Source organism: Brassica napus, chromosome A3 (assembly GCF_020379485.1).
Source record: "Brassica napus cultivar Da-Ae chromosome A3, Da-Ae, whole genome shotgun sequence".
Lineage (NCBI taxonomy): Eukaryota > Viridiplantae > Streptophyta > Magnoliopsida > Brassicales > Brassicaceae > Brassica > Brassica napus.
The window spans coordinates 19307697-19334903 of NC_063436.1; the positions used below are offsets into that span (position 1 = coordinate 19307697).

Consider the following 27207-nt stretch of genomic DNA (forward strand, 5'->3'; position numbering starts at 1 on the left):
TAGATTGTCTAATAGTTGCGGAAAAGTTGAAAGTTTGTCTTGTCAGGAAATCATGTGACTCTCTTCTAATTGGTAGAATTCATATGAAAAGTTTTGTTTGTTTCTGACTTTGAGCATGCATGAAAAACCTCAGCTTTTCACCTGGTTTCTTGTAGTCTTAATGATTTAGTGAGATTAGGAATCTATTCTTATTCAAGTGTTCAGTTCAGGTTCTAGCGTCTCAGCATCTACTAAGACAGTCTACTTCATGTTTATTATGTTGGTCATTATGAACAAAAGGTTTCTTATGCTCTCAACTTAATGATTCCTTCTTCAAGTTCTATATGACTGCTGCGATATTTCAGTTTCAGTAACTAGTTGTTTTATTTTCCTTTATATATTTGAAACTCATGTTATTTCAAGATCCTGCTATGGGATATTTAATCTCGACTTCGACCTACATTAAACTTCTCTTCTGTGCCACTTCCCACTCATTGTCGCTTTAGTGTCGCTGTGTCGGTTTAGTTGCAATTCCTCTTAGGAGGATTGTCAAATGATAATAGGAAATGTATCATGTCGCTGGGGTAGCTTAGCTCTAGGTTCCAAACACAAACAAAAAAAACGAAGCCAGCGTTTAATATATCAGAGTTTGGAAATTACAAAGATGAGGATTTGGAAACCACCAAACTCTCCATAAACTTTTCTCAATCTTCCTGAAACTTTTATACATATAGAAAGCATAGCCTCACTAAAACACAGTCACATGAGAGTAACTAATACTTTATAATACTTTATAAAATATAGAAATGCGCTTGACTTTACAGGATTGATGTTTTGAAATCAAATCGGATACCAAATAATTGCTTCTTAGTGACCTTAGCGTTGGAGCTTACACATTTATCCACAACTCTCTTAAATCTATTTAGGGTACTCAGACTCCAGTTTAGCTCGGAGTTCCTTCCTAAGAATCTTTCCGGACACTGCTTTCGGAATAGCTTCTATGAAAAACACCATCTTGATTCTCTTGTAATGAACCACCTACATGTAAGATTATCACACCATTCATTTAAGACATGCAAAAGTATCCATCTTTGTGTGCTTTGCGTTTGGAGAGTGGAAGTAAAATCTTTACCTGTTTGTTGACATAACTCTTGACATCATCTTCGGTTAAATGAGACCCTTCTGATCTAACCACATATGCTACTGGAACCTCATCAGCAACTTCATCCTTCATCCTGAAAATTCAAGCTTCATTAGAAGCTACAAATAGTGGTGCTTCAAACTGGAAGGTTTTAGAATTGTGTTTTAAAAACTCACGCCACAACTGCAGCATCCTCGATGTAAGGATGAGAAATAAGTAATGCTTCAAGCTCAGCTGGAGCCACTTGATAGCCTTTGAATTTGATAAGTTCCTTTAACCGATCAACAATGAAGACCTCATCGTCATCATCCACAAACCCAATATCTCCTGTGTGTAACCACCCGTCTTTGTCTATGGTTATCGCAGTAGCCTCCGGATCATTCAAATAACCTAACAATAACACACTCTTTTTCACCATCAAAGTATTTTTCCTATGTAAGTAAAATTATTGATTCGTTTACCTTTCATGAGTTGATCACCTCGGATGCATATTTCGCCAGGTTTGTTGCGTGGTAAAGAGACTCCGGTTATGGTGTCGACCACTTTCATCTCGGCGTTTCTGATCACAGTCCCGCACGCACCAGACTTGGTCTTGAATGGGTTCTTTGCAAACGCTAATGACTTAGCCACCGTTCCTGACTCAGTCATTCCATAACCCTGAAAACATGTTTCCTTTTTTAGTTTAGTCATTACAAAAATGTGAAAACGACAACAGTTGACAATTGTCTACCATAATAACATCCATACTGACGAAGACAGGAACTAACGAACCACAGCAAAAGTCATCAAATAAGTTCTGTCTGAAAAATTATAATTAAAGTAAACGGAAATTAATGTGTGACAGTCTCATCAACATGTGTTTGTCGTCCTAGTTGAATTAAATTTGATGGGTACTGTTAGCGTTTTATGTATGATCCCACTAACCTATCAATAAGTCAACACTGGAGTTTAGTTTTCTCAACTGCAATTAAAACAACTATAAGCTCGATCTGGATGGGTGATTCTTATAAAGAGATGAGTAATGAATGTGTCCCCAGTAATGGACTAAACGGTGCAAATAATTTATTACTCACAAATTATCTAAACTACATTATCTAAAGGCAATGTTAGAAACCAAACAGAGAAAATGCAGAACAAAGGGGGCAGTATGATCAGAGTGTTCTTTATGTTGGATTACGCGATGTAATAGATGGATCGAATCCAAAGTTCTTGTCAATGACAAAAGGCGTTTGACCACAATAGATGGCAGCCAATACCAAGATCGTTCTAGACTGTCAACGAAGTTGGATAAGTTAAAGTATCAAGACCATGCTTGCAATTGTGCAAGTTGGCATCGTGTTATTACTTTTTCTAGTTTCAAGTTCTTAAAAATGTATTTGTTATTGTTTTTTCATGTAAGCTTTAACAACTGTATTCAATCTTAATGAAGATAATATTTAGTCGGAAAAAAAAGAAGAGTGTTCTTTATTTGTCAGTGTGACACTAGACTCCATTTAAAAGCTAATAATCATTGTACTCTATCTGTTTTATAAAATGTTTTTTATTTATTACTGTACCTTTTAATCTGATGCAAAATTTGAATAACAAGGAACTTGTTGGATACTTTAATGTTGGTTTTGTTATTCTATTATCCTATCTTAGGAACTATTTAGTGATATTCAACCAACCGGACGAAACCATATTGGCTTAGGTACTAATTTATTGTCTTCAGTTTAGTTGTTTAATTTTTTTTTTAATCGAAGGTGCTATGCGTTAAATCGAGACTAATCTCACAATAAAAGTAGTCAACCTTATTTTCTCAAGTCTAAAATGAGTTCTATAGTCGTTTACTAGACAGGAACTAAGAAACCGCAGGATGATAGATATATCATATATCTAGTCTAATAACATGAGCTACGTAAAGTTAAACTGCTTTTAGTCTATAATATAGTCGGTTAAAATTCTCAAGAAAATAAAATATATACATATATATATAGCCGGATATTTTGGACCAAGCAGAAACTAGCCTATAGAAAAGTACTTCAATTAATGTTTGACAAATTTATAAGACTAGAATGAATCATCCTTGTCAGTTCTAACTAAACCAGCTAAACTGGTTAATCTCTCAAAGTCTACCCGAAATGGCAAAGTTTGACCAAATATGAACCATCCTTCTATCTGGTCGTCTAAATGTACAGTTTGCTAACTTTTTTTTTGCTATTAATAGAATAAAGTACACTTGTCAGAATTTGGAAGTGTTGTTTTGATGTGAAATTCCAGAACAATATGTTTTTGTTTGGTTCCCCTTTATAATTCGCTCGCCCACCACGAGTTACTTAACTTTCATCTAACTGGTTGACTTGCATAGTCAAAGATGACGAGAACGATGGGTAGTCAATTTCTACATATTAAAACAAATAGTGTATTATTGGTACTCTAACATTGCCATTACAACCCGTATATATTCGAAATCTGATGATGCCGATCTACACTGACATAAATAGTTTTAAAGCTTAGGTTTGGTGCAACCACCACTAATTAATCCATTTCTTTAATATTTAGACCACGAACTTGTTAGTGTATCTACTACCTTTTGGTCAAAGACTTTAGAATATGGATGATAAGTCCTCGACAGGAGATATACCTTAAGTTTGATCTCATTGAAAACTTGTATAGTCAAAGATAGTGACAACGATAGCTAATCAAACGACTACATATAATCAAATACTATTGGTACCTCTAACATCGCAATTTACCAATAAATATTCGAAATTTGGTGACGCTGAAGATCTAGACACTAACATAAATAGTTTTAAAGCTTAGGTTTGGTGAACCACCACTATCAGTCCATTTCTTAAATATTTAGACCACGAACTTGTTAGTGTGTCTATTTATACATTAAAATATTCCATTTGATTGATTAATCACGTTAGGCAATTGCACATAGCGACAAATCTTCACCTACCCCCAAGCATTTATAGTACTAAACATTACAAATGTAAGTTAATCTTTAAGTACCACATATCTAATCGAAATAGCTATACTAATCCATTTTCTACTCAATAATAATCCACGAGTTATTAACTAATTGCAAATTCTCAATAATCATGTTTCTCAGACTCTGTCCAATTGAATTAAATTTACGAAGAAATCAGCAAAATAGTTGTGAAAATGAAAGGACACTAACTAAAACTGACCTGTCCAAATATGGCATTGGGAAACTTGAGACGCACGGCGTCTTCAAGCTCCTTCTTGAGCGTAGCTGCGCCTGAAAGCATCATCCTCACTGAGCTCAGATCGTACTTCTCCGTCTCCTGAGACTTAACAAACGCTAGAACCACCGGAGGAGCCACCGGAACTACGGTGACCTTATACCTCTGAATAAGCTCCATCACTAGATTCAACTCGAACCTCGGAACGATCAAGATCGCCGCTCCCGTCCTCATAGCCGAGAGCATCAACGCGTCGAGCGCGTAAATGTGAAACATAGGGAGGAAACAGAGAATGACGTCATCTCCGGTGAAGTTGACGTTAGGGTTTTCTCCGTCTACTTTCTGAGCGATGCTCGTAACTAATCCCTTGTGAGTGATCATCACTCCCTTCGGAAGCCCCGTGGTTCCGGAGGAGTACGGCATCGCTACAGTGTCTTCCGGCGAGATCTCCGGTTTAGGGAGCTCTGTTTCGTCCGCTTGAGCCAGTTCCTTGAAACTCACGCAACCGTCAGCTACTGGAACTGCGTCGTTTTCATCTTCCACGCAAACGATCAAAACGCTGTCGTTCTTCATGTTTGTAAGTTTATCTACGTAACATGACTTAGTGATGATCATCTTCGTGGCGGAAGCTTTTGCCTGTTTCTCTATCTCCGACTCTGTATAGAACGGATTCGCGGTGGTGGATACGGCTCCGAGGTAAGCCACGGCGAGGAAGGAGAGAGCAAACTCCGGCGAGTTCGGGAGAAGGAGCATGACGGTGTCACGTTGGCGGATCCCTAGCCGATGGATCCCGGCGGCGATACGCCGTAAACTGATTTGTACATCACCGTAGGTAAAGATACGTCCGGTAGCACCATCGATGAGACATGTGGCTGTGGAGTCTCCGTCGCCGTCGCCGGAGAACTTCTGGAAGACGTAATCGGTGAGAGGAAGATGATTAGGGATGGAGATGTCGGGAAGTTTGGACCGGAAAATGAATTCATGAGAAGGCTCTGGATCTGTCTTAAGAGGAAGTTCTTGATCTGTCTTCTTTGTGACAAAAAGCGTTTGTTGTTGTTGTTGGAGCACCATTTGTGTGTAGACTCTAATTCTTCTACTTAGAAAAAATAAAAATTCTTTTCAAAATGTAACGTTTTATTTTTCTTTTTCGTTTTTCCTCTTTTGATTGAGTTTTATAATGGTACGTTGGGTTTTATAAAGAAACTGGACGAAGCCGATTTTTTTTTATAATTATTATATCCACTATGATTTGTTTCCATTACATGCGATTTTCTTAATGATTTGTCTATAAACTATTGGTCGAGTGCAGCGTAGTTGGTGGGTGGGCCATTTTACTGTTGATTTTCAACACGGCTTTTATTATTCAAATAAAGTTTCTTTTATCTTGTAGGTGTCAGAAAATCTTATTAAAAACTATTGTACAGGTAATTTTTATTATTACGGTGAAATTATATATTTTTTATTTTAAGTGTATATATAAAAGTAATTAAATTTGGCTTAATTAGGTAAATTTAAACTGTATACTATGTTTTCTTCATTTTTTTTTAAAAAACGTGTAAGTTGTAACTAAGTTTTGTACGCGAGTAAATCCACGTAGATATATAGAGTTTGATTGCGACTCCTGCTTTGCTTGAGAGGGATAATATTTGCTTTTTTGGTCAATAATAACTACTATAATATTATCTGTCTTTTAATACGATATTATTATATTTCTGTTATGGAAACCTTGAGACTACTCCAAAAGAAAATAATATTTATCAGAAGATCGGTCAAAAAAATTAAAACAGTTGATATGTATAAAGTGAGGAATTTATACTATAATGTATTTATTCTAAACCATGAAATGTAGCCTAATATCTTGTGTTAATTAATATTATTGATATGTATATTACCACCCGGATTTCAACCCTCCATATTGCACATTTTATGTTGTTGAACAAAAAAGTGTACACATGTAATCATGTATAGTAAAAAAAATTGTCCGGTAAGTTTCAGAGCTTGTGTGAAAAATTTCTTTCAATCCAATAATTACCGTTATCACCTGATATGAAAACATGCACTTAACCTTTAACTATCTTCTAAATATCGTTTAAAAAAATATTACATCATTAACTATAGCGAGCGTAAAAATATCAAAGCGTGGCAAGCGATTAACAAAATCAAGACCAAACAAAATGAAGTGCTTGAAGCCAAACAAGTTGTAACCAAGTGGTTAAGTTTGGTTGGTGATATCATTTGTCATGGATGTATTGATTTGACTATTATATTGTCTCGTGTTAATTTACTCCGAGTAATCTGTTTTCCTCTATTGTGAAGTGTTCGTGAGCAGAACAGGGTTAGCATCTTCGTTGTGATGAAGTTGGTTAAGCCACCCCTCCATTTCCTGTAGCGAAGGAGTCCTCGTCGCATCTTTCAGTAAGGGTCTTTCCCGGTTTGTTTCGCTACCCTCTTAATTCCTCAGTGGCTTCGTATTGGATGTTTGAAGCAATATAAAGAGGTCGATGTGTGGGATCAACCGGATGAAGATGCGGGGGAGCGGTTTGTCCCGGGTGGTTCAGTTCTTTTGGTTCTAGGGTTCAGGGGTCAGTATCGTGTGGGATCTGACTCGGGTGTGATGCTAATTTGTGTGGTTCTGGCTCTTCATCTCTTCATCGTGAACAGAGGTTCAGATGAGTTTCGGTCGTTTATGTCTTTCACGTCGCTTGCTCACTTGTCTGAATGTTGTTCTCCGCAAGTTATCCGGCTGCTTTAGGCTCCTTACTATTATCTTTGGCCTTTGTTCATTAATGTATGTGGGTGTAGAGGTATGATCTTGCTTTAGTCTTTTAAGTTAGCATTCAGTTTGTTGGTAGTTGCCTGTGTTTGGGCTTAAGTTACCCTTGTATGGGTTTTAGTTCCGGGGATTTCACTTTGTTCCGGTTATGTATTTCATCAGGTTCTAATATAAATCAGTTGACGGAAAAAAAAAATCTGTTTTCCTCTATTAAAAACACACAATCTTAATTCGTTTCTAGTAGACCACCTATATGGATGACCACACGAATACGTAGACCATTGCATGAATGAATTGGACATTAGTGAATGAAAAACCTTTAACAAACGAATTCGAAGTTCTCTTTACTTGAAGCTTGCTTTTCTTTTTAGATGACTCTTATAATTCAAGTCTGCATTAAAACTTGAATATCACATTCCAATATCTGCCACATTCGTAAACCATATGCATCTTCTTCACTATACGATACAATAATGTAACAAAAAGGAACTTCTTATAAAACAATTTGTAAAAAGGGGATAATTCTTGAAACTCGGGGTAATAGATTCCTAAAAGAAATTTACTCATTAACCCATAATTACGAAGGGTAGAGACAATTCCTTACACCTGATTAACACAAATCGAAGTTGCAATAAATATTAACTTTTCTTCCCATTAAAGAGAGTATGTGTTGCTTTAGCTTCAGTAGAAAATATGCAATCCAATAGTAGGATACTTTCCAACTTTTTGATGGCATGGTTGTTTACCTTGAGATGCAAGTATGAAACCACTACCAAGAACTGTTTATGTCAATGAGTGGCTTTATATGTTTTTAATCAAATTACTAGTTGTGGTTATCCATTCGTATCCCGTTTTTGGTTACCCCTAATATGACAATGACATAAATAGTTGCAAAGCTAATTCTTATGAACCACCAATAGTCTGATTTAGACCACAAAGTTGTTGTATCTCTCTATCATATAAATATATTACTGTGGGTATTTATATTATTCAGCATATCAACCCCATCTTATACTACATCTGTAGTGATGGGTCGTTCTCCCCCCCCCCCCCCCCCCCCGGCCATTCTACAATTATGTCATACTTAAAACATGGTACCATATTTCAACCAAATGAAAATAGAGTAAATTAGTTAAATATACTAACAAATGTGGGATATCATTGAATGGGGGGGAAAATAGTAATGTTGGGGGGAAGAAAATTGGAAGGATATAGGGTATGGAGTGCAAATAGGGGAAAAGTGGTGTGTAGGGAGTACAAATTTTCATGAAAATAACTTTGAGGAAAACAAAAAAATACAACAATTATTAATTATTCACCACACGAATACAAGCAACTATATTGCACTACAAGAAATATGAATATTGGTAGCAGTTCGTGGTAGCACGAATTCACGAACTGCTACCAAAAGTGTTAAAATCGAATCACAACTCTATTCAAGCTTTAAATTTGTGCTACGAAAAAATTTCATTAAAAGGAAACCGAAAAATCAGTTTCGTAGCTGGAATGTCATTTTGGAGGTAAAAACACTTGGTGAAATTTCACATTCGCACCAAAAAAAATAAGTTATTTTTTACAAAAGAAAAAATATTCATTCTCTCCATCTTCTTCTTCTTCATTGTTCATTCAGAATTGATCTATCATTTCAATCGAAGAAACATGATCCATTGGCCTTGTTCGAAGTCGAATTAAGGAACCCTAATCCGTCAAGCCACTGGATCTCGTTGTCGTAGACTCTTCGTCTTCTTCCCAAAACTCCTCCATCCACGGCGAATTGGCTCCTTCGCCTTCCTCCGTCGCTCTTCGCCACCATCAGTTTTGCCATCTCTCGCTTCTTCTTCTTATTCCTTTCGTATTATCAATTTCAATTGCTCAGGTTTGTAAAAGCTTCCACCTTTCTTCAATGGTTCCTCCACAGGCTTACGATATTCTCACTTATACTATCTTAAACTTTTGGGCTTAGGTCACTGAGGAGCAGCTTGATGGTTTGTTCATCGGCTTTGGGCAGGTCTAAGTCTTCTTTACAAGTTCATCTTTGTTTGTGGTGTGTTCTTTATCAAGACTAGTTTTGGTTGTTTAGGTTGTTGAATGTTTCACCACATTTTGGGTCGGGTCTTGCTTTGTCTCCGCCGTTTTCTCCACCGCTTCATAGATCCGCCGTGTTCGAGCTCGTGGCCGCCAATCTAAGGTACGTTTGTCTCCACTGGAGTTTTGACTGTCTTGTACTTGCTCATTTATTTGTTTCTTAGTTGGTCTCAGTGAACATACGTGATTGAACTTGTAGAACTTATCTAATATTGAGTTGCTGTTTGTATTGTCTCTTTTTTTTTGTCCAATCTGAAGTTGTGTGAAGAAATCTGTGGAGATTATGAGGAAGTTCTCAGAGCAGTACGCTCGTTGCTCGGGAACTTACTTATGTGTTGACAAAGGAGTTACTTCTGTCGTCATCAAGGTTTGTAAATTAACCTTAAAGTCTCCAACTTTCTGGTAGAATTGTGTTGACTCAGCTTTCTGTTCTTTGTTCAAAGATTATATGATTTGGAGGAGATTGGTTCTTTCTACTTGTAGATAATGACTTGCCAGAAGATGTTTGGCGTTGTTTTCTTGATATATATACAGTAGGCAGTAGCTATTAGAAATCTTGATGTGGGATTTTGTTGAACAGGTGGTGTTTTCATCAAAAGTTTCTATCATTCGATTGGTTATGAACTACTTGAAGAAAAACTGAGTTAGTTCATGTGAAGATCTTGAAATCTAGTGCTTATTAACTAATGAAGATGTTGAGTTTCTTCTTGTAATAGTGAATGAATCTGCTGAAAAAATTGAGTCGGTATTAATTAAAATCTTCAGTTCTAGTGCTTAACTAAACCAAATGGATAAGTCTTCTAGTTGTAGAATAGTGATTCAGTGATTCTACAGAAGAGATTGGTCTATGCATGTGAACATTTCGGCCTCTAGTTCTTAGCTAATGAAGTGGTTGTTTCTGGGAACGGGGTATGACTGAGCATAAGGATTCGTATAGTGCACCGCTTTGTCCTTGCAGGTGATCTTTGGAATTTTTTTGAAGATTGAAGATGAAGCCCCTAGACTTAATTGTTTTTGTTTATGTGTATTTTTGGATGATATATGAAATAATGTATGTTTTATAAATTTAATGAAATATAAATTTTTATTTATAGATCAAATTGCCATGTTTAAATGATAATTAGAGTTTTGTTATAAAATATTTTATATATCATCGTATATTTTATATAGTTGTGTTAGATGTAAAAAATCATAATTTATTGCAAAATAATTGTATTTTAATTTATACTTTTGAGTGTAAAACACTAAAACTAAAGCATAAAAATGGATTTTTATTATATAATATTTTATATATAATAGTTTAGGGGTTTATATGTTTAGTGTGAGACTATTATATGGAATTTGGTGTACTTCATGTTCCTAAACCCTAAACATGTTTCTATACCCTAAACATTAATTTTAAAACTTAATTTTTTTCATAATATAATTTAAATCTAAAACTTAAATTCAAAATCTATAGTTTGATCATATTTAAAATCTAATCTCAAATTTAAAATTTAAACCTCAAACACTAAATCTTAAATCTACACCCTAAATATAATACCCTAGACCCCAAACTTAAACCCTACATACAAAGTCATACTAAATATAATCTTTTCAAATAACTACTAAACTAAAACCTATTCCTTGTATAAATCACAACTTTATTAATCTTTTTCTTTTCAAATATTTATCTCAAGTTTTAACTTAGCCACAATTCTATTTCACAAATCTCAAACCATATACTTTAAACTCAATCACAACTATATAAACTAATAGTCAACAATTATAACATTAGTTAATAAAATTTTAAAACTAAACTTATAAGTATTAATTTAAAATTTTAATTTGATTTCAAACATCATATTTTAAAATTATAAACCAAATTATCAAAATATTTAAAATAGTACAGCAAAAGAAAAAAACAAAAAGAAAAAAAATTGGCTAGCTATTAAAAAAGAAAAGAAAAACTATGGGCCAATCAACTCTCATCACGCGGATAACCTTCTGCACCGTAGGATACAATTAAATGAATGGCTGAGATGTTTTCTTTTCTTTTTTCTCTTATCTTCACAGATCTCTTTTCTCTCCATCTCTCTTCCATCGACAAATCTCTCCTCCATCTTCTATTTTCAGATTTCATCTCCTCTATCTTTATTCTTAATCATCTCTCTCTCTCTCTCTCTCTCTCTCTCTCTCTCTCTCTCTCTCTCTCTCTCTCTCTCTCTCTACTCCCCTCACTCACGAACAAGATTCATCTCACACAGACACGTTTCTGTGTCTCAGTCTCGTAATCTTTCTCTCACATACGACACATCTCAAAAAAGCAGATTATTCAAACCAGGCAGGACGACGACGACCGCTGGTTCTGTCTCTCTCTCTCTCTCTGTCAGTTTAAATCTGATTTTATTTGTTTTGTTTGTAGGGTCGATTCAACACATGAGAGGTTGGAGAAAATGATTGTACATCCGCTCATCACAACCACCACACCATCGCATCTCAGATCCATTTTCGTCGGTCTCCTTCTTTCACTCTCTCTCGAACTCCCTTTCTCTCTCTCTCACTGCTCTGATTCTGGTTTTGTTTATCTGCTCTTAGTTTAAGAAGGCGTAGGAGGCTGAAGAAACTTGATGGTGGTGGTCTCGGCATCAACAGTGGTGGTCTCGGCGTCGACAATGGTGGCTGAGCGCGGTTGAGGAGACTGAAAAATCTTTACCGTGGTGATCGTGGCTGGTGGTCTTGGCGTCAACAAGGAGTGCGCCGGAGATTGAAGAAGAACGTGGTTTAGTTAGGTTTGGTTAGGGTTAGTTAATAAACCGGGTTTGGCTGTAAACCGGTTTTTGTAATAAACCGATATCATCTGTAAACCAAAATTTTAATAATAAATAATTTTATTCTCAAACCATTTATATTAGAATTTAATTTTAATTTTAAACGTGGATTAAAATATATTAATTTATAATTTTAATAATAATTTTAAAATATGAATGAGAAATAATAACATAGCATTGTATCCATGTCATTATAACATATTTTACAGTATTTTAGAAACGTCATGAAAAGATACATTATATCACTAAACCAATGCTATAAAAAGATTAATCAGTAGTAGACGAGTAACGCTACAATATGTCTATTTATTATAGCACACAAAAAAACGCTATGATATGTGGGGGGTCTATTATAGCTGCGGCTGTCACGGCGTTCTTCGAAACGCTACAAAAACGATATGATAGCGTTTTTCGGATGCTACTAATACCGATTTTTCTTGTAGTGTTGAGTGATTTAATATTCTTTGTTTATCAACAATTTTTTTGTTTGCGTGTATGATAAGATAACACATTTGACAATTTTAACTTAGGTTCATCAGTCCATTAGCTAGTCTTGCTCTTAGATCCTTCCTCAATATCTTCCCTGATGGTGCTTTGGGAATAGAGTCAGTGAAGAACACCATCTTAACTCGCTTGTAATGAACCACCTATATATTAAGTCATACAAAGTTTACATTATTGTGTGTTTGCTGTATCTAAAGACCGATAATGGAATCTTAAACCTTACTTGTTTGCAGATATAACTCGTGACATCATCTTCAGTTAGCTGAGACCCTTCCGAGCTAACTACAAATGCTACCGGAACCTCACCAGCAACTTCATCCTTCATTCTGAAATATTAAATATTATTACGAACATGATCATTAGTGTATCCAATTTGGAAATTTTCAGATTTGCTTTCTAAACTCACGCGACAACGGCAGCATCCTCAATACAAGGATGAGAAATAAGCAATGCTTCAAGTTCAGCTGGAGCCACTTGATAGCCTTTGAATTTTATGAGTTCCTTCAATCGATCGACAATGAATATCTCATCATCATCATCCACATACCCAATGTCTCCTGTGTGTAACCACCCGTCTTTATCTATGGTTGTTGCAGTAGCTTCCGGATCAGTCAAATAACCTAATAACATCGCACCATTTTTCACCATCAAATATTGTTTTTAGAAAACGTACAAAGCATTTGTTTGTTTACCTTTCATGAGTTGATCGCCTCGGATGCAGATTTCGCCAGCTTTGTTACGCGGTAAAGAGACCCCCGTAATTGTATCCACCACTTTCATATCAGCATTTCTGATGACAGTCCCACACGCCCCGGACTTAGTTTTAAATGGGTTCTTTGCAAATGACAATGACTTAGCCACCGTTGCTGACTCAGTCATTCCGTAACCCTGAAACAGTGTTCCTTTTTGTTTAGTCATCAAATTTTTTTTTAAACAACAACATTTTTCAATTTCCCACTAACGAAGACATGAAATAATGAGAAAGTAGCAGTAAATAATACATAATAGTCCAGTCTGAAAAATGTTATTAATAAAACCAGAAACTAACGTTATATGAATTGCCCACCCACATATTGAACATGGTGTTCATCAACATGTGGTACGTCCTTTGTTAATGAATTAAATTTGTTAGTAATTGTTAGTCTTTTCTTGTTCATCACACAATCTATTCATAATGCAATACATTTCTTTTGTCAAATCTATAATTCAAATACTTCCAAAATCAATTCATGAGCTATAACATTTATTTGGATTGGTGCTTCTTATAATTTTATAAAGAGTCGAGATATGAATGTGACACAGTAATGGGCTAAACGTGCAAAATAAAAATAAAAATTATGACTAACTTATATATATATATAAATATCTTCTTAACTAGTTGAAATGTGTTAATTCATGTATTATGCAAACAATATTAAGTTAATTGTAACACGTTTCACACGATGAGCCATTGTTGGATGTACGCGGTTTTAAAATAAAATCTCTATTTAAATAAACTTTTCTTTTTTAAATCAAACAATTCACAGTTCATGAATATATATATACAAATATTATATCAAACCAACGAGACAATCAGAATAAAATCTTCACAACCCGACCTGGCAACCACACTCATTATTGGAGTATCTATACATAAAAACTCCACTTGTCTATAATTTTGTGCTAACTATTCCTGCTTAGTTGACTATAATGAGATGACAACAAATGCACGGTAAGTCCAACGTACAAAAACGAATTATAAAGAAGCAAAAACTCCACAAATCCATTTTTTCTAGTAAATTTACTCACCGCTAACTTTATTCAGTATCAATATTCCTATTTCTTGCACTTTAACTTGTAAAGAAAGTAACCCAATCTAACCTGACCAAATATGGCATTGGGAAACTTGAGGAGCACGGCTTCTTCAAGCTCCTTCCTAAGCGTAGCCGCGCCTGAAATCATCATCCTCACGGAACTCAGGTCATATCTCTCCGTTTCTTGAGACTTAACAAACGCCAAAACCACCGGAGGAGCCACCGGAACCACCGTGACTTTGTACCTCTGAATCAGCTCCATCACCAGATTCAACTCGAACCTCGGCACGATCAAGACCGCCGCACCCGTCCTCATCGCCGAAAGAATCAACGCGTTGAACGCGTACGTGTGAAACATCGGGAGGAAACAGATGATGACGTCATCTCCCGTGAAGTTGAGGTTAGGGTTTTCTCCGTCGACTTTCTGAGCGATGCTCGTAACTAAGCTCTTGTGAGTGATCATTACGCCCTTTGGAAGCCCCGTGGTCCCGGAGGAGTACGGGATCGCAACCGTGTCATCCGGCGAGATCTCCGGTTTAGGAAGCTCTGTTTCATCAGCTTGAGTTAGTTCCGTGAAACTAACGCAACCGTCAGCTAACGCAACGGTACCGTTTTCATCATCCACGCAAACTATCAGAACGCCGTCGTTTTGCAAGTTTATAAGTTTATCGACGTAACATTGCTTCGTAATGATCATCTTCGCGGCGGAGGCGTTTGCCTGTCTTGCGATCTCAGCCTGCGTGTATAACGGATTGGCGGTGGTGGTGACGGCTCCGAGGTAAGCCACAGCAAGGAAGGAGAAAGCAAACTCCGGTGAATTCGGTAGAAGGAGCATCACGGTGTCACGTTGGCGGATCCCTAGCCGATGGATGCTGACTGCGACTCGCTGTGAATTGATTTGTACATCGGCGTAGGTAAAGATACGGCCGGTGGCACTGTCGATGAGACATGTGGCGGTGGAATCGCCGTCTCCGTTGCCGGAGAATCTCTGAAAGACGTAATCAGTGAGAGAAAGGTGGTTTGGGATGAAGATATCAGGAAGTTTAGACCTAAATATGATGTCTTGACAAGGTTCTTGATCTAACTTCTTTGTAAGAAAAAGCGTTTCTTGTTGTCGGGACAACATCTTGTGTGGAGGTTTGTACTTCACAACAGAAGACTTCTTTTCAAAACGTATTGTTTGCTTTTTAAGGGTTAAAAAAAAACTCTCCAAGGTTTTGCAACTCTGCAGATAACTCAATAATGCAGGTCCGTCAGGTTTGAATCAGATTCGACACAGCTCATCAAGGCCATCAAAGGAGAGAGCTCTCTCAAAGAAATTTATGGAATTGTGGAGGACATGCATCCTCTATGGTGTTTCTTGCATTGATGATTTCTCTTTCTATTGGATCGTGATCAAAATGTAGTTGAAGACTTGATAGCAAAGAATGCTGTAGTTGTTGAGGAATACTTTAATGCTCCCACCTATCTTAAGTTAATGAAAAAGTTGTGATTCAGAAAAAAAAAAGGGTCAAATGACAATAATTCAACAGGTACATAGGACAATATCATGTATATTAAATAATATGGACTTGAACGTGCAACATGAGCTCTGCATAATCAACTGTCATTATATAGTTTTTTTTAAGTGACAAATCATACCAACTATCAATTAAAATCTCAAATCCTCTCTGGCTGATTTTGATTAGGAGTATCCTTGTAGCCATTTGTAAACCTTTACCTTATCTTATTTCTATGCAATTTGTTGACTGAATTCTTGATCTATATATGATCTCATGATCAGTGGTATCTACAATTCTATTCTCTCTCACTTATCATGTCTAGTTCATGCAATTTTATTCCTGATTTTTCACCCAATAATTTAAGATGCTTATTAATTTGGGTGAATGCTATATTGAGCTTTTTAGGGCAGTTGCTGAAAATATATCAAGCATTATATCGTTAGGTAACATTTTGCCACCAAATTTACCAAAACAAATTTCAAAGAAAAAAAAAATACAACTTGTTTTATAACATGAATACAAAGAAAATAGAGCAAATATTTTTCTGCAAGTTTCCTTCTTTGTTTTTGAACAACGAATAAAAAAAGAGAAAAAGACCAAAATAACACTAAATCAAGTTTTTGTTCCCAAACTAGCACTTAAGGTCAAAAGTCACAAAAATGGCACTCAAGGGGTAGAGTTTAGGGTTTAGAGTTTAGGTTTTAGGGTTTAGAGTTGAGAAGTGAGGTTTTGGAGATAAGATTTCAAATTTTGAAAAATAAAAAAATTTAAATTTTTCAAAAGATAAAATGCTATTTTGGTCATTTTAGTTTTTGAATGCTATTTTTGTGATATAAACTTAGAAATGTGCTATTTTGGAGATTTGCCCATAAAAAATATGACAAAAAAATAATAACGAATAGAAATTACATGTATGCATGATGCATATACATTTGGATCATTTTAATCTTATGTTCATCAATACATTTGATAGTCCGTCCTGCTCTTAGATCATTCCTCAATATTTTCCCTAATGGAGCTTTAGGAAAGGAATCAGTGACACATAACCTGATTCACACACACACACACACACTTCAAATCGGTTTGATTCAAGTGTCTATACTCTATGGATAGTAATTGCGACAAATCTTCACCTAACATATGTTCTACTGCGCAAATGGAATTATTAGGGGGTGTTAGTGGGACTTAGATTTCTATAAAATTTGTAGATTTTAAAAGCTGAGAGATTTATTAAATTTGTAAAGAAAAGTAGATAATTTTGTATATTGTGAAAATCTATGAAAATAAAGTAATGTAATGACTCTAAGAATTCAAGAAAAATTTCTCAAAATCTTGTTTTGTGAGTTAAAATGTTAAGAATTCAACTCCTAATAATATTTACTTTAATAGATTTGTAGAATCATTAAAATCAAAACATTTTTAAATAACAAATGATTTTGTATAGAATTATAAAATCATCAAACCAATAATAATATATTTTAATGAGAATGTGAGAATCTACAAAACCAATAACACTAGACTTGAAAATTCTAAGACTCATTATAAATCCAATTCCCACTAATACACTCTAATTCGTCTTATCTATATTCGCTCCATTTCAAAAAAAAGTGTAGTGCGTGTATAGTTTGTAACTTTTGTTTTCTAATTTTTTTTATCATTTTGTATTTCAATCCAAAACTTGATAGGTAGCTTTTCACCTATTAAACAAAAAGTTTATATGATGAATTTTATTTCCGCCTTGAAACATGATTCTACCTGAGATGATCTTAAATTATTTCTAAACAATTTGCTACCCAAAGTATTGATCTATTTTACGACCTCATTCATGTTTAGTGGATTTCATTCTCTCTGTTATCGTAGACATTTAGGTCTTCTTGTTCAATATTTTAAGATGCCTTTTCCTCTGTTGGTGGGATGGATGTTACTTAATTTGCTTTTCTCTTTTGGGAATTGTTGGTGTTATATTCTACCATTATGTGAAAGATTTTGATACTGAGTTGACGTCAGCGTGTTTATTTCATCAAACTTATCCTCCTCCTTTTTGTAACACTCTTACCTAATTTTGTTAAATCATATAACTTAAAGAAAGTAGAAACAATTTCAAACACAATCATTATTTGTTCAATGAATACAAAGAAAATAGAGCAAAATTTTTTCCTGTCAGTTTTGTTTCCTTTGTTTTTAATAACGATAAATAAGAGTTGCATGTATGATTACACATTTTAAGCTTATGTGCATTGGCTAGTCTTGCTCTTAGGTCCTTCCTCAATATCGTCTCTGATGGAGCTTTAGGCATGGCCAGTCGGTGAAGATCGAATACTTTGTTGATTCTCTTGTAAAACGCAACCTAACTCACGTACACTATTTTTTTTTTTTTAATGAATGTAAAATTTTATTCAATCAAAACCTTTATACATCAAGTGCATCTTCTTTTTTGTATTAAGCTATCCATTTACTCTAAATTCTATGAAAATTTTTTAAGTATTTGTTTCTCTAGTCCCAAACCATGTACTTAACCCCTCTTCTAAGTACTTTTGCCCCAGCCCCTTTACCATAAGCAATTTCAGGCGAATTGTTTTGTCCACAAACTTTGTTATAGTACTCGCAGCTTGTGGTTGTTCTCCATGCCTACGTGCATTTCTTTCTCTCCACATTGCATGAACTGTGGCCTGAAAAGAATATCGGAGAAGGAATTGCTTTGTAGGCGATAGACCTGTATTGGAAACCATCGCTACTATGTCATTCCATTCCGTAGTAAACCCTCCATGAAGAATACCTCCCACTAGCGCCTTCCAAATCTGTTTTGAGAAACTGCAACTAAAGAACAGATGGCTGCAGGTTTCGTTGGCTTCATTACAGAGAACACACACCGGATTAACCAAACCATTCCACGTCTGCATCCGATCACATGTTTGTAGCCTGTTACGCAAAGCAACCCAGACCAAAAAAGAGTATTTTGGTGTTGACTGCGAGAACCAGATGCCTCTACTCCACTCGCATGATGAAGAAAAATTCCGCAGCTGCAGCCATGTTTTCTTTGAGGAGAACATGTTCGCATAGATTCCCTCCTTCTGTTTCCAAAGAGGAATGTCCTCATCTTGGCTAGGTTCGAGCCTCAGTGTTTCAATCTCATCCTCAATCTCATTAAGAATCCTCTCTCTATGCCTTCTTCTTCTATGATTTCCCAAAACATCAGCAACCACTGCATTTCCAGAGATTCCCATTACAATGCTGCCTCTCTCTCCCAGCACATCCTTCAGACGACCAAGTTTTGACCATGCGTCGTACCAAAAAGAAGTGTCCTGCCCATTTTTGACTTCCCTTCGAAAAAATTGCTTCGCAGTGTCCCTAAGCCTGAGAAGTTTTCTCCACACCCATGATCCCGAGCTGGTATTTTCCTTTACTGACCAGAAGGATCCTTTCCGAATCAAAAAACACTTCACCTACTGGACCCAAAGCGAGTCTTTTGTTGAATGAATCCTCCATATTAATTTTAGGCTGTGGACTGTATTCACTTCCTTCAGCGGCCGAAATCCCAAACCCCCCTCTTCCTTTGGTAAGCAAACATCTTTCCAGCTTACCTTTGCTTTACTTGTCTTCAGCTCAGGTCCTGACCACATAAAAGCTGAGCACAACCTTTCTATGTCCTTCAGACAGCTGCTAGGTAGCCGAAATGCTTGCATCCAGAAGTTTGTTAGACTTGTGATAACTGATTTGATTAGTTGCAAGCGACCAGCATGTGATAGAAATCTCCCCGTCCAAGATTTCATTCTTTTGCGGACTTTCTCGACCAAAGGCAAGTAATCTTGAACTGTCATGCGTTTTGTGAGCAAAGGGAGTCCCAAATAGCGCACAGGTAATTGTCCTGAAGCAAAGGGGAAGCTATTGCGAATCTCCTCTTGATCAGAAGCCGTGGTTCCAGCAATATACAGAGTGGACTTTTCGAGACTAATCTTTAGACCCGAGATCGCAGCAAAATCATCAAAAACTCTAAGGACACCTTCTATAGATCGCTTTGTGCCATCAGTGAAGACCATAAGGTCATCAGCAAAACACAAGTGTGTTAGAAGAATGTTCTGGCAGCGAGGGTGATATCCAAAATGCTTCCCTTCTGCAGCTTTGTCTAGCATGCGAGATAAGACATTGATGCAGATAACAAAGAGGTAGGGGGATAAGGCGCACCCCTGACGCAAGCCCCTCTTGCTTTGGAAAAAACCCGCGAGTTCCCCGTTAACTTGCACTGAGAAGGATGCAGTACAGACACACAACTTGATCCAATGGATGAACTCCTCCGGGATGTTCAGAGCTCTTAATGTGTTAAGGAGAAACTCCCAGTTAACAGAGTCAAAAGCTTTTGCAATATCGATCTTCATCGCACACCTTGAAGAGATATCATCTCGATGATAGTCCTTGACAATCTCAGTTGCAAGCAGAAGATTCTCCACTAATAATCTGTCTTTTATGATTTAAACGCAGAGCCGGAAGTGATTTAATGGGGGCCCCATTCCAAAAGGAAATATAAACTTGTTTTATAGTTACTAAAACTATATATGAAAAAATCTATACAACAAAATATATATAAAATTTTTATCTACAAGTAAATATAGATAATTTATTTTTAAATAATATATAGATTAAATATAAGAACATTATTTATGTTTTTTTTGTCAACAAAACCATTCATTGCAAAGATAAAACAAAGAGAGTACAATGGCTTATGAGGTTGGCCAGGAAATTACATAAATTACATAATCTTGATTATTAATCCTAGCCTTTCTAGCTAATAGATCAGCAACCTGACTAAGACCTCTAGGGATATAAAAATTTTATCATAGAAGAATTTGATTGGACGGAGAAATGAAATGCTTAATGTATTTTTGGGCTCAAGAAAATAATCAAAACAGAGGATTCACAACCTCGAAAGTGAGATCAACCGAACCAAAACTAAATGGAAGAATATATACTTCCTAAAACAATGTTGATAGTTAATTTTGAGTAGGGATGGACATAAATACTTGATACTCAGCTCTTATTCGTTATTGGTTTTGTATCGGCTTCTAAACGCAAATATTTGGCAATGTCAAAACAAGTAGCAAGTATAATAATTTGAATACTTGTGTATATAGATCAAGTAACAAGTACTAAAAAACTAAGACTCTAGTTGTGCCCATTCTTAATTTTAAGGACTCTGGCATTTTCCTTTTTATGATAGAAATTGTATGTTGTTGAAAAATGTTTCCTCTCTATTTAAAATAGAAAACACATATACAATACTTTGAGTAAGCTCCAGGTCACACAGCACATGACCTTTTTTTTTATCAAACCAAATTTGCACTAATCTTAAATATGTTTACACTTCAGTAAAAACGGATACAAAGAGGCTATTAACAGCCAAACAAACAACAACAATAGTAACATAAAAGATAGAATAGCGATACAAATCACAAAACAGAACCATATGAAATCATATTACAACAACATCATAAGATTCTTCAAAGAACGCATCTAGTGTAACCTGTAAAACCACACACTGCACTATACGCAGAAAAAAGCATTCGATAAGAGGAAGATCCTTGCAATACCAACGAAACTTGTTCATCTAATTCACTCCATATAGGAAGAAATATTAAAAAAAAAAACTGATTCAAACGAGGAAAAAGTGGGAAATCATAACCCGCCACATCTAAATTATAATATAGGGGGGGGGGGGTAAGGTGAGAAGAGAGTGTCTGAGAGCGATAGTGATAGAGAGAGAGAGAGAGATAGGAGAGAATGAACTGTGGTGATGAGGCCGGAGCTTCTTCAGGCCATTTAGATTGGAGATTCTCTCAGGTTTCCGGTGAACGCAGCGCTGGTGAAGAAGTCCAAGAAGGTATTATTCCATGCATTTCTGCTTCTGCTTTATAAGTTATGGGTCATTGTAAAGTTTTCGTCTATGATCGAAGGTTTCCTGGATGTTTGTTTAATGATTGTTTTGTTCTTCGAACTAAGTCTTCTGTTTGCATGTTTTATGCTATGTGATTGTCTAGCTTGGTTTCTAACTAGGTGAGGAGATGTTGGATCATGAGTTACAGACTGTGTCCATTACAAGATTGCATAGGAGCTTCCACTTTAATCACATTTATCTAAATTGAAGTGAAATTGACTGTTACCTGCTGTTTCCTCTGCAGTTGATATAATCACAGGTTGACTACATGACTCTCAAGGTCCATACCCTTTTTTTGTATAATTTTCCTTGTGCATTATGTTTCATTAAATCAAGAGAGCTGGATTTGGTGACTACTGTTATGTTTGGCATTGGCTATGTCAAACTAACTGTATGTGGAAAACTGGACCCATGGTTGTGTGTTTTTAACATGTCAGTTATGGGATATCAACGTGGACTCGGGTCCGGTGTCAACTTTCCTGGTCCACGAACATTTAAAGACCAAAGGTCAGTTTCCTGTACTCTGAGAGAGAGTTGGGTCAGCAGACTCGATGCATAACTGATGACCATGTTTCCGTTACCATCTACAGCTCTGTGATTTATATGAAAATGATTCCATATTAGATAAGTTTGAATGTTGTCTAAATGGGGACGGATTGCGAGTGGCTACAGGCTCTTACAGGTATGCTTGTAACGCATATCATCTTCTTTGATTTTACTGGAATAAACTTGCCCCACTTTAACATTGTTTCCAGCAATCTACAACTTTGGAAGCAAGCAAAAACCCAATTAGGTAACAAACTGGTACTAGCAAGGTGAATCTATTTCTCTCATTTTTTTCCTTAGTCTAAGTATTTGATTAGATTGAATATGTGATAAAATGTTATAGGAGACAAGTCACAACTCCCGCGAGGCCATCAAGACCATCACTAAGCAGTACAACATGCGTGGCTAGAAGAGGTAAGTGGGTTTCATCCATGTGCCTTTTAGCATTAGCCCCTCAAGGGAATTAATCAATAAATAGTTTAAACAGGAGCAGAGACTCCTGGAAGCGATAAGAATGGTAACACTTTTGACCACACAACCAAATTGCTGCCTCTAGCATGGCATCCAACAGAAAACTTGATAGCTTCTGCCGCTGCTAAGAGTTTGTACATGTAATATGCCTCAAAAAAAGAAGAAAACATACTCAAATAACGAAAGAAGGTTTGTTCTTGTGAAAGTGAATCAGAGATGCTTATATAACATCATCAGCTCCTTTATATGCTCTCTCTGTCTTTGTTTGTAACATCCTTGACTCTTTTTCTAACTGATCAAATGGTTGGAGATAGCAATCACTGGTAATGATATTCATTTCTTCATTACATAACAACTAAGAAAGATGGCTATTTTCTGTAAGTTTTTTAGAAGCTTTTACTTGTGTTCTGTCTGGATAAGTTTAAAATGTTGGACAAGAACCAGAAGAAGGAATCCGATTATAAGAAAAAATCGTGATTGTAGTTAATTTTGGAATATTCTTGGAACTATTTTAAAATTACCATATCATGTTTTATTTATTTGTTTGTTATTTTCTGGTAAAAGATTTCTTGTTTGTAGTTTCTGACGTTACAAATAATTCGATCTTCTCTTATTATTCTTTAACCATATCATTCCTTTTGTTTTTCTTGATATCTTTCATTATCCATTACATTTGCAAAACACACAATCAAAGACTCCAAATCAATTAACAACAATAAAAAACGTTTTTCTTATTTGAATACCTCAAGGGAAACTTTGTTTGGTGTACGTGACAGAATTTTCGAAAAATTAGTAACTCGATTTAACTAGTAATTAACATGCGTTTCTAGTCACTCACCACAATATGACTTGGTTGTATATACATACATACATATTCGAGAGGGCCAAATTAAATCTACGCCGTCCATGCGTCAAGCAGCAGCCACGAATCGTAGCCGTAGAAATGACGCGATGATGGCGAATCAAGAACTGGAGTGCTTGTCCCACGTGTTGGCAAAACAGAACACACGAGAGCAAAATGGTCAGCTCTTCTCTTACGGCAGCTTAACGCTACGACAATATCCTTAATCTGTTCCTTGACAGACGGACGGCTCTGGTTCATTGACACAAACAGTGCATAAATCAACGGCTACGTTTCGACTTTTGAGTGTAATGATCTCACTCACTCTCATCGAGTGCACATCCTTGCTTCACAAGGACGCTAACTAACTATTGTCTCCTGATTCTTGAGCCAGAGTGGGTTTTAGAAATTATGGCAGTGCATGATGGCCTTATTGTTTACTTTCATTTTTTATTTGGGTAATTATAATAATATTAAATGCTAATCACGTCTGGTTTATTGCTAATTGGATTATAACTTCTAATTTTCATTATAATTTTAGAAACTGAGATTGTACATGTCAGGCTTGTGCATGGATAAAAAACTCATGGGAAAATGGGTGTTTTTGTTGTCTTCCGTTTGCTGTCTTCTTGATTATGGTTTAATCAGGAAGGTTCGAGTATAAAAGGTTTTGAGAGATCAACGTGAAGAAACATAATTAAACGAATTTTTTTTACATAGAGAACTAAATGCAGTTTTCATAATTAGGGTATCTCCGACTTCATTCTATTTTCTACTCTAAAATAAAATTTAGAGTAAAAATGTTTCAATGGTACTATATTTTTCACTTTATAATAAAGTAAAAAAAATGTTTACTCCATATATAGAGTGTTTGTTCATCACTCTAAACTAGAGTACTATTAGAGTATATTAGAGTATATTACAACTCTATTATATAGTTACTCTATTTTAGAGTAAAAAAATAGGATGAACTATTAGAGATGATCTTAGGATGTTTGAACTAATATCCAACTAATCTTTAGAGAATATTGACGACTAATCTGATCCCTAATTTTTGTTCAGTTACCAACAAATTCGTTCTCGGTAAAAATCGAAGCCTAAATACACTCTTATCATAAGGTTACTACAGAGAAATGGTTATGAACTCTTCAGTAACAAGATGAGAATTTTTTTTTATTTTCTAGATTACTCGTCGATTTTACAAAGCCTGCGGAGCTAAGGAGCAATGCCAATGACTGTCTTGTGAAAATGAGCAAACCATATCCATCAAAAGGAGTAGAGAGACTTTTTTAGCCATCAAAAGGAAAAGGCAAATATGTTTGTTTCGGGGCAGCGTAATAACAAGTATAAGAGAACAAAAAAGATACGTATAATCGATATTGTCTAAACGTATGAAGCCAAAACAACCATCTTGGCACCAAGACAGGCGTATCCCATATATGTTGGAAAAAGTTATTACCCCCTCGATTTATACAAAAACCCTTTTCTTCAACATTATTTTCTTTTACAGAAATTCACAATGCATAAAAGTTCAAAATTTTCTTGAAATTGTAGAGTTTATAGTTCAATTCTATATATATGGCTGTTTAAAATATGATTTTTAATCTAAAAATTACTATTCCAAAAAATTATATACTTTGAAATATTTGTATAAATTTTAAGGCTTAAAGTTTGGTGTTTCGCAAGTTTTAACTTATGCCAACCTTGATAAAAACTATACTCTATTATTTTTATTTATCAGAAGCTATCAATCTTGTTAATGTAAGAAATTCATATACTAAAATATTTAATTTCGGACAAAATGACATCAAACTAAAAATCTACTCTATGTTCGTATTAGTTAAAAGAAGTCAACAAGTCAATGAAAAAAATCCAACACCAATGCTCTTGTCATCTAATTAAATAAATGAATATTAATTATGTTACAAAAAATGAATATTAATTAATAATTAATTAGCACAATGTTAAAAATAATAATCAAAAGGAAGAAGATTACGGAAGCGGTAATCTTGTAATTGGGTCGTCCTATAAGACTAGTCGGTAACACACCACACCTCACAAAGCTTATCTTCTCGTTTAGACTTTAACCCTCCAACACTCTTCTCTTCCTCTCTCTGTTCTGCCTGCTCCACTTCTCTCTCTCTTTCTCAAACTTAGTGAGGGAAAGTGTTAAATTTGTCTTATTTATGCGATAAGGACCACTTCCACTCTATAAAAACCTCAAAATAACTTACTCTCCCATCTCTCTCTTCTTTAACTCTTCCCCAGTCAGAAATTGCAATCCACCATCTCCAAGATTCGATCTTATAACTGTCTTTTTAACAGGTTTGCATATATATATTGTTACAAAAAAAAATCTATTCATTCTTTTTTTATTTGGGAATTTGCTAAATTTTCCTGGAAAAGAAAAGAAATTTTTATCCGTAAAGAAGAAGAAATGCAGGATCCAGCAGCTTATTACCAGTCCATGATGGCGAAACAACTACATCAGCAGCAGAAACAACAACAACCGCAATTTCCGGACCAAGAACAGCTAAAGTGTCCTCGCTGTGACTCACCCAACACTAAGTTCTGTTACTACAACAACTACAACCTGTCACAGCCCCGTCACTTTTGCAAAAGCTGCCGACGTTACTGGACCAAAGGGGGCGCTCTCCGCAACGTCCCCGTCGGTGGTGGTTCTCGCAAGAACGCAAAACGATCCACCTCTTCTTCTACTTCTCCTTCCAACTCCCACAAGAAGGCCAAAACACCTGATCCGGATCCTGGTTCGCAAAAGGAAACCAACCCGGATACGGATCCGACCCGGATGCTGTACGGGTTTCCCATCGGGGACCAAGACGTGAAAGGTATGGAGATGGGCGGTGGTGGTGGTGGGAGTTTCAGCTCGCTTTTGGCGTCGAATATGCAGCTGGGTCTTGGCGGGATCATGCTCGACGGGTCGGGTTGGGATCCGGGTATGGGGTTAGGCATGGGCTTGAGGAGGAGTGAAGCGGGTAACGGGGGAGGTTGTAGCCCGTGGACCGATCTGGCTATGAACAGAGTGAAGAAAAACTGAGATGAAGAAAACGAGGGGTATTTTCGTAAATTATGGATATGCAAAACTGATTTTAGATGGCTTGAGTCATCACATAGACAGTGAACAGGTTCGATGTTATGTCATTTTGGTATTATATTCCTCCTGTTACTACTACTCCCTTTTGTTATTTTATTTATAAATCAGTTTGTTAAAATTCTAATCTTTGTTTTTAAAATGCTTACTATATAGTTAAGGACTTGCATTAATTCTAGAACAATACTATCTACAAAACTCATGACGTGAAATGAATTGTTCCGCTATTCGCCACGACATTATTGTTATTTTATGCTTGATCGGTGAGGTATTTAGCCGACGATTATATGTCATTGGTTATTGATATGTAAGCTTGAAGCCCTTTGAAATATTCGCAGGATAAGTTCTTTTAATCGAATATTAGAATAGTATAACTGTGCATGAATCTGACATAGATCAACAACATTCTTACGGCATGTGACATTCGTATTTTAGTTAATGTATTGATCGCTTTAGACACCTACGTTCTAGAATCATGATATTGACTCTCTACTAGTTGTCGCCTGCTTTTCTTGGGTTCAAAATGGCGTTTC

The 27207-nt window shown here is 35.9% G+C and overlaps 3 protein-coding genes across 4 annotated transcripts; 1 reads left to right on the top strand and 2 right to left on the bottom strand.

The window, feature by feature from the left end:
* Positions 1-596: 596 nt before the first annotated feature.
* Positions 597-5486, bottom strand: LOC106439660 (4-coumarate--CoA ligase 4). Its single transcript, XM_013881153.3, has 5 exons — positions 4297-5486; positions 1582-1777; positions 1297-1510; positions 1112-1214; positions 597-1017 (listed from the first exon to the last, which is right to left on the bottom strand). Exons 1-5 carry the CDS (start codon positions 5380-5382, stop codon positions 898-900), a joined length of 1719 nt encoding a protein of 572 aa, XP_013736607.2. The 5' UTR covers positions 5383-5486; the 3' UTR covers positions 597-897.
* A 5837-nt stretch (positions 5487-11323) lies between these two features.
* LOC106439658 (4-coumarate--CoA ligase 4-like) lies at positions 11324-15787 on the bottom strand. The gene is made up of 5 exons (XM_013881152.3): positions 14344-15787; positions 13176-13371; positions 12890-13103; positions 12707-12809; positions 11324-12626 (listed from the first exon to the last, which is right to left on the bottom strand). Exons 1-5 carry the CDS (start codon positions 15400-15402, stop codon positions 12501-12503), a joined length of 1698 nt encoding a protein of 565 aa, XP_013736606.1. The 5' UTR covers positions 15403-15787; the 3' UTR covers positions 11324-12500.
* A 9822-nt stretch (positions 15788-25609) lies between these two features.
* On the top strand, positions 25610-26801 carry LOC106439657 (dof zinc finger protein DOF3.1-like). 2 transcript variants are annotated; one of them, XM_013881151.3, is made up of 2 exons: positions 25612-25887; positions 26006-26801. In XM_013881151.3, the coding sequence occupies exon 2, from the start codon at positions 26030-26032 to the stop codon at positions 26618-26620; it is 591 nt and encodes a 196-aa protein (XP_013736605.1). In that variant the 5' UTR covers positions 25612-25887; positions 26006-26029; the 3' UTR covers positions 26621-26801. The 2 variants fall into 2 exon arrangements, with proteins under 2 accessions (XP_013736604.1, XP_013736605.1); XM_013881150.3 differs by having other exon boundaries at positions 25610-26801.
* The last annotated feature ends 406 nt before the right edge of the window (positions 26802-27207 follow it).

Coding starts and splice junctions, on each gene's coding strand:
- LOC106439660 (XM_013881153.3), bottom strand. CDS start 5,382: ATGGTGCTCCAACAACAACAACAAACGCTTTTTGTCACAAAGAAGACA. Junction 1,778..4,296: donor CCAATGCCATATTTGGACAG/GTCAGTTTTAGT, acceptor ACATGTTTTCAG/GGTTATGGAATGACTGAGTC. Junction 1,018..1,111: donor AGAGTTATGTCAACAAACAG/GTAAAGATTTTA, acceptor TCTTACATGTAG/GTGGTTCATTACAAGAGAAT.
- LOC106439658 (XM_013881152.3), bottom strand. CDS start 15,402: ATGTTGTCCCGACAACAAGAAACGCTTTTTCTTACAAAGAAGTTAGAT. Junction 13,104..13,175: donor AGGCGATCAACTCATGAAAG/GTAAACAAACAA, acceptor CGATGTTATTAG/GTTATTTGACTGATCCGGAA. Junction 12,627..12,706: donor CGAGTTATATCTGCAAACAA/GTAAGGTTTAAG, acceptor CTTAATATATAG/GTGGTTCATTACAAGCGAGT.
- LOC106439657 (XM_013881150.3), top strand. CDS start 26,000: ATGCAGGATCCAGCAGCTTATTACCAGTCCATGATGGCGAAACAACTA.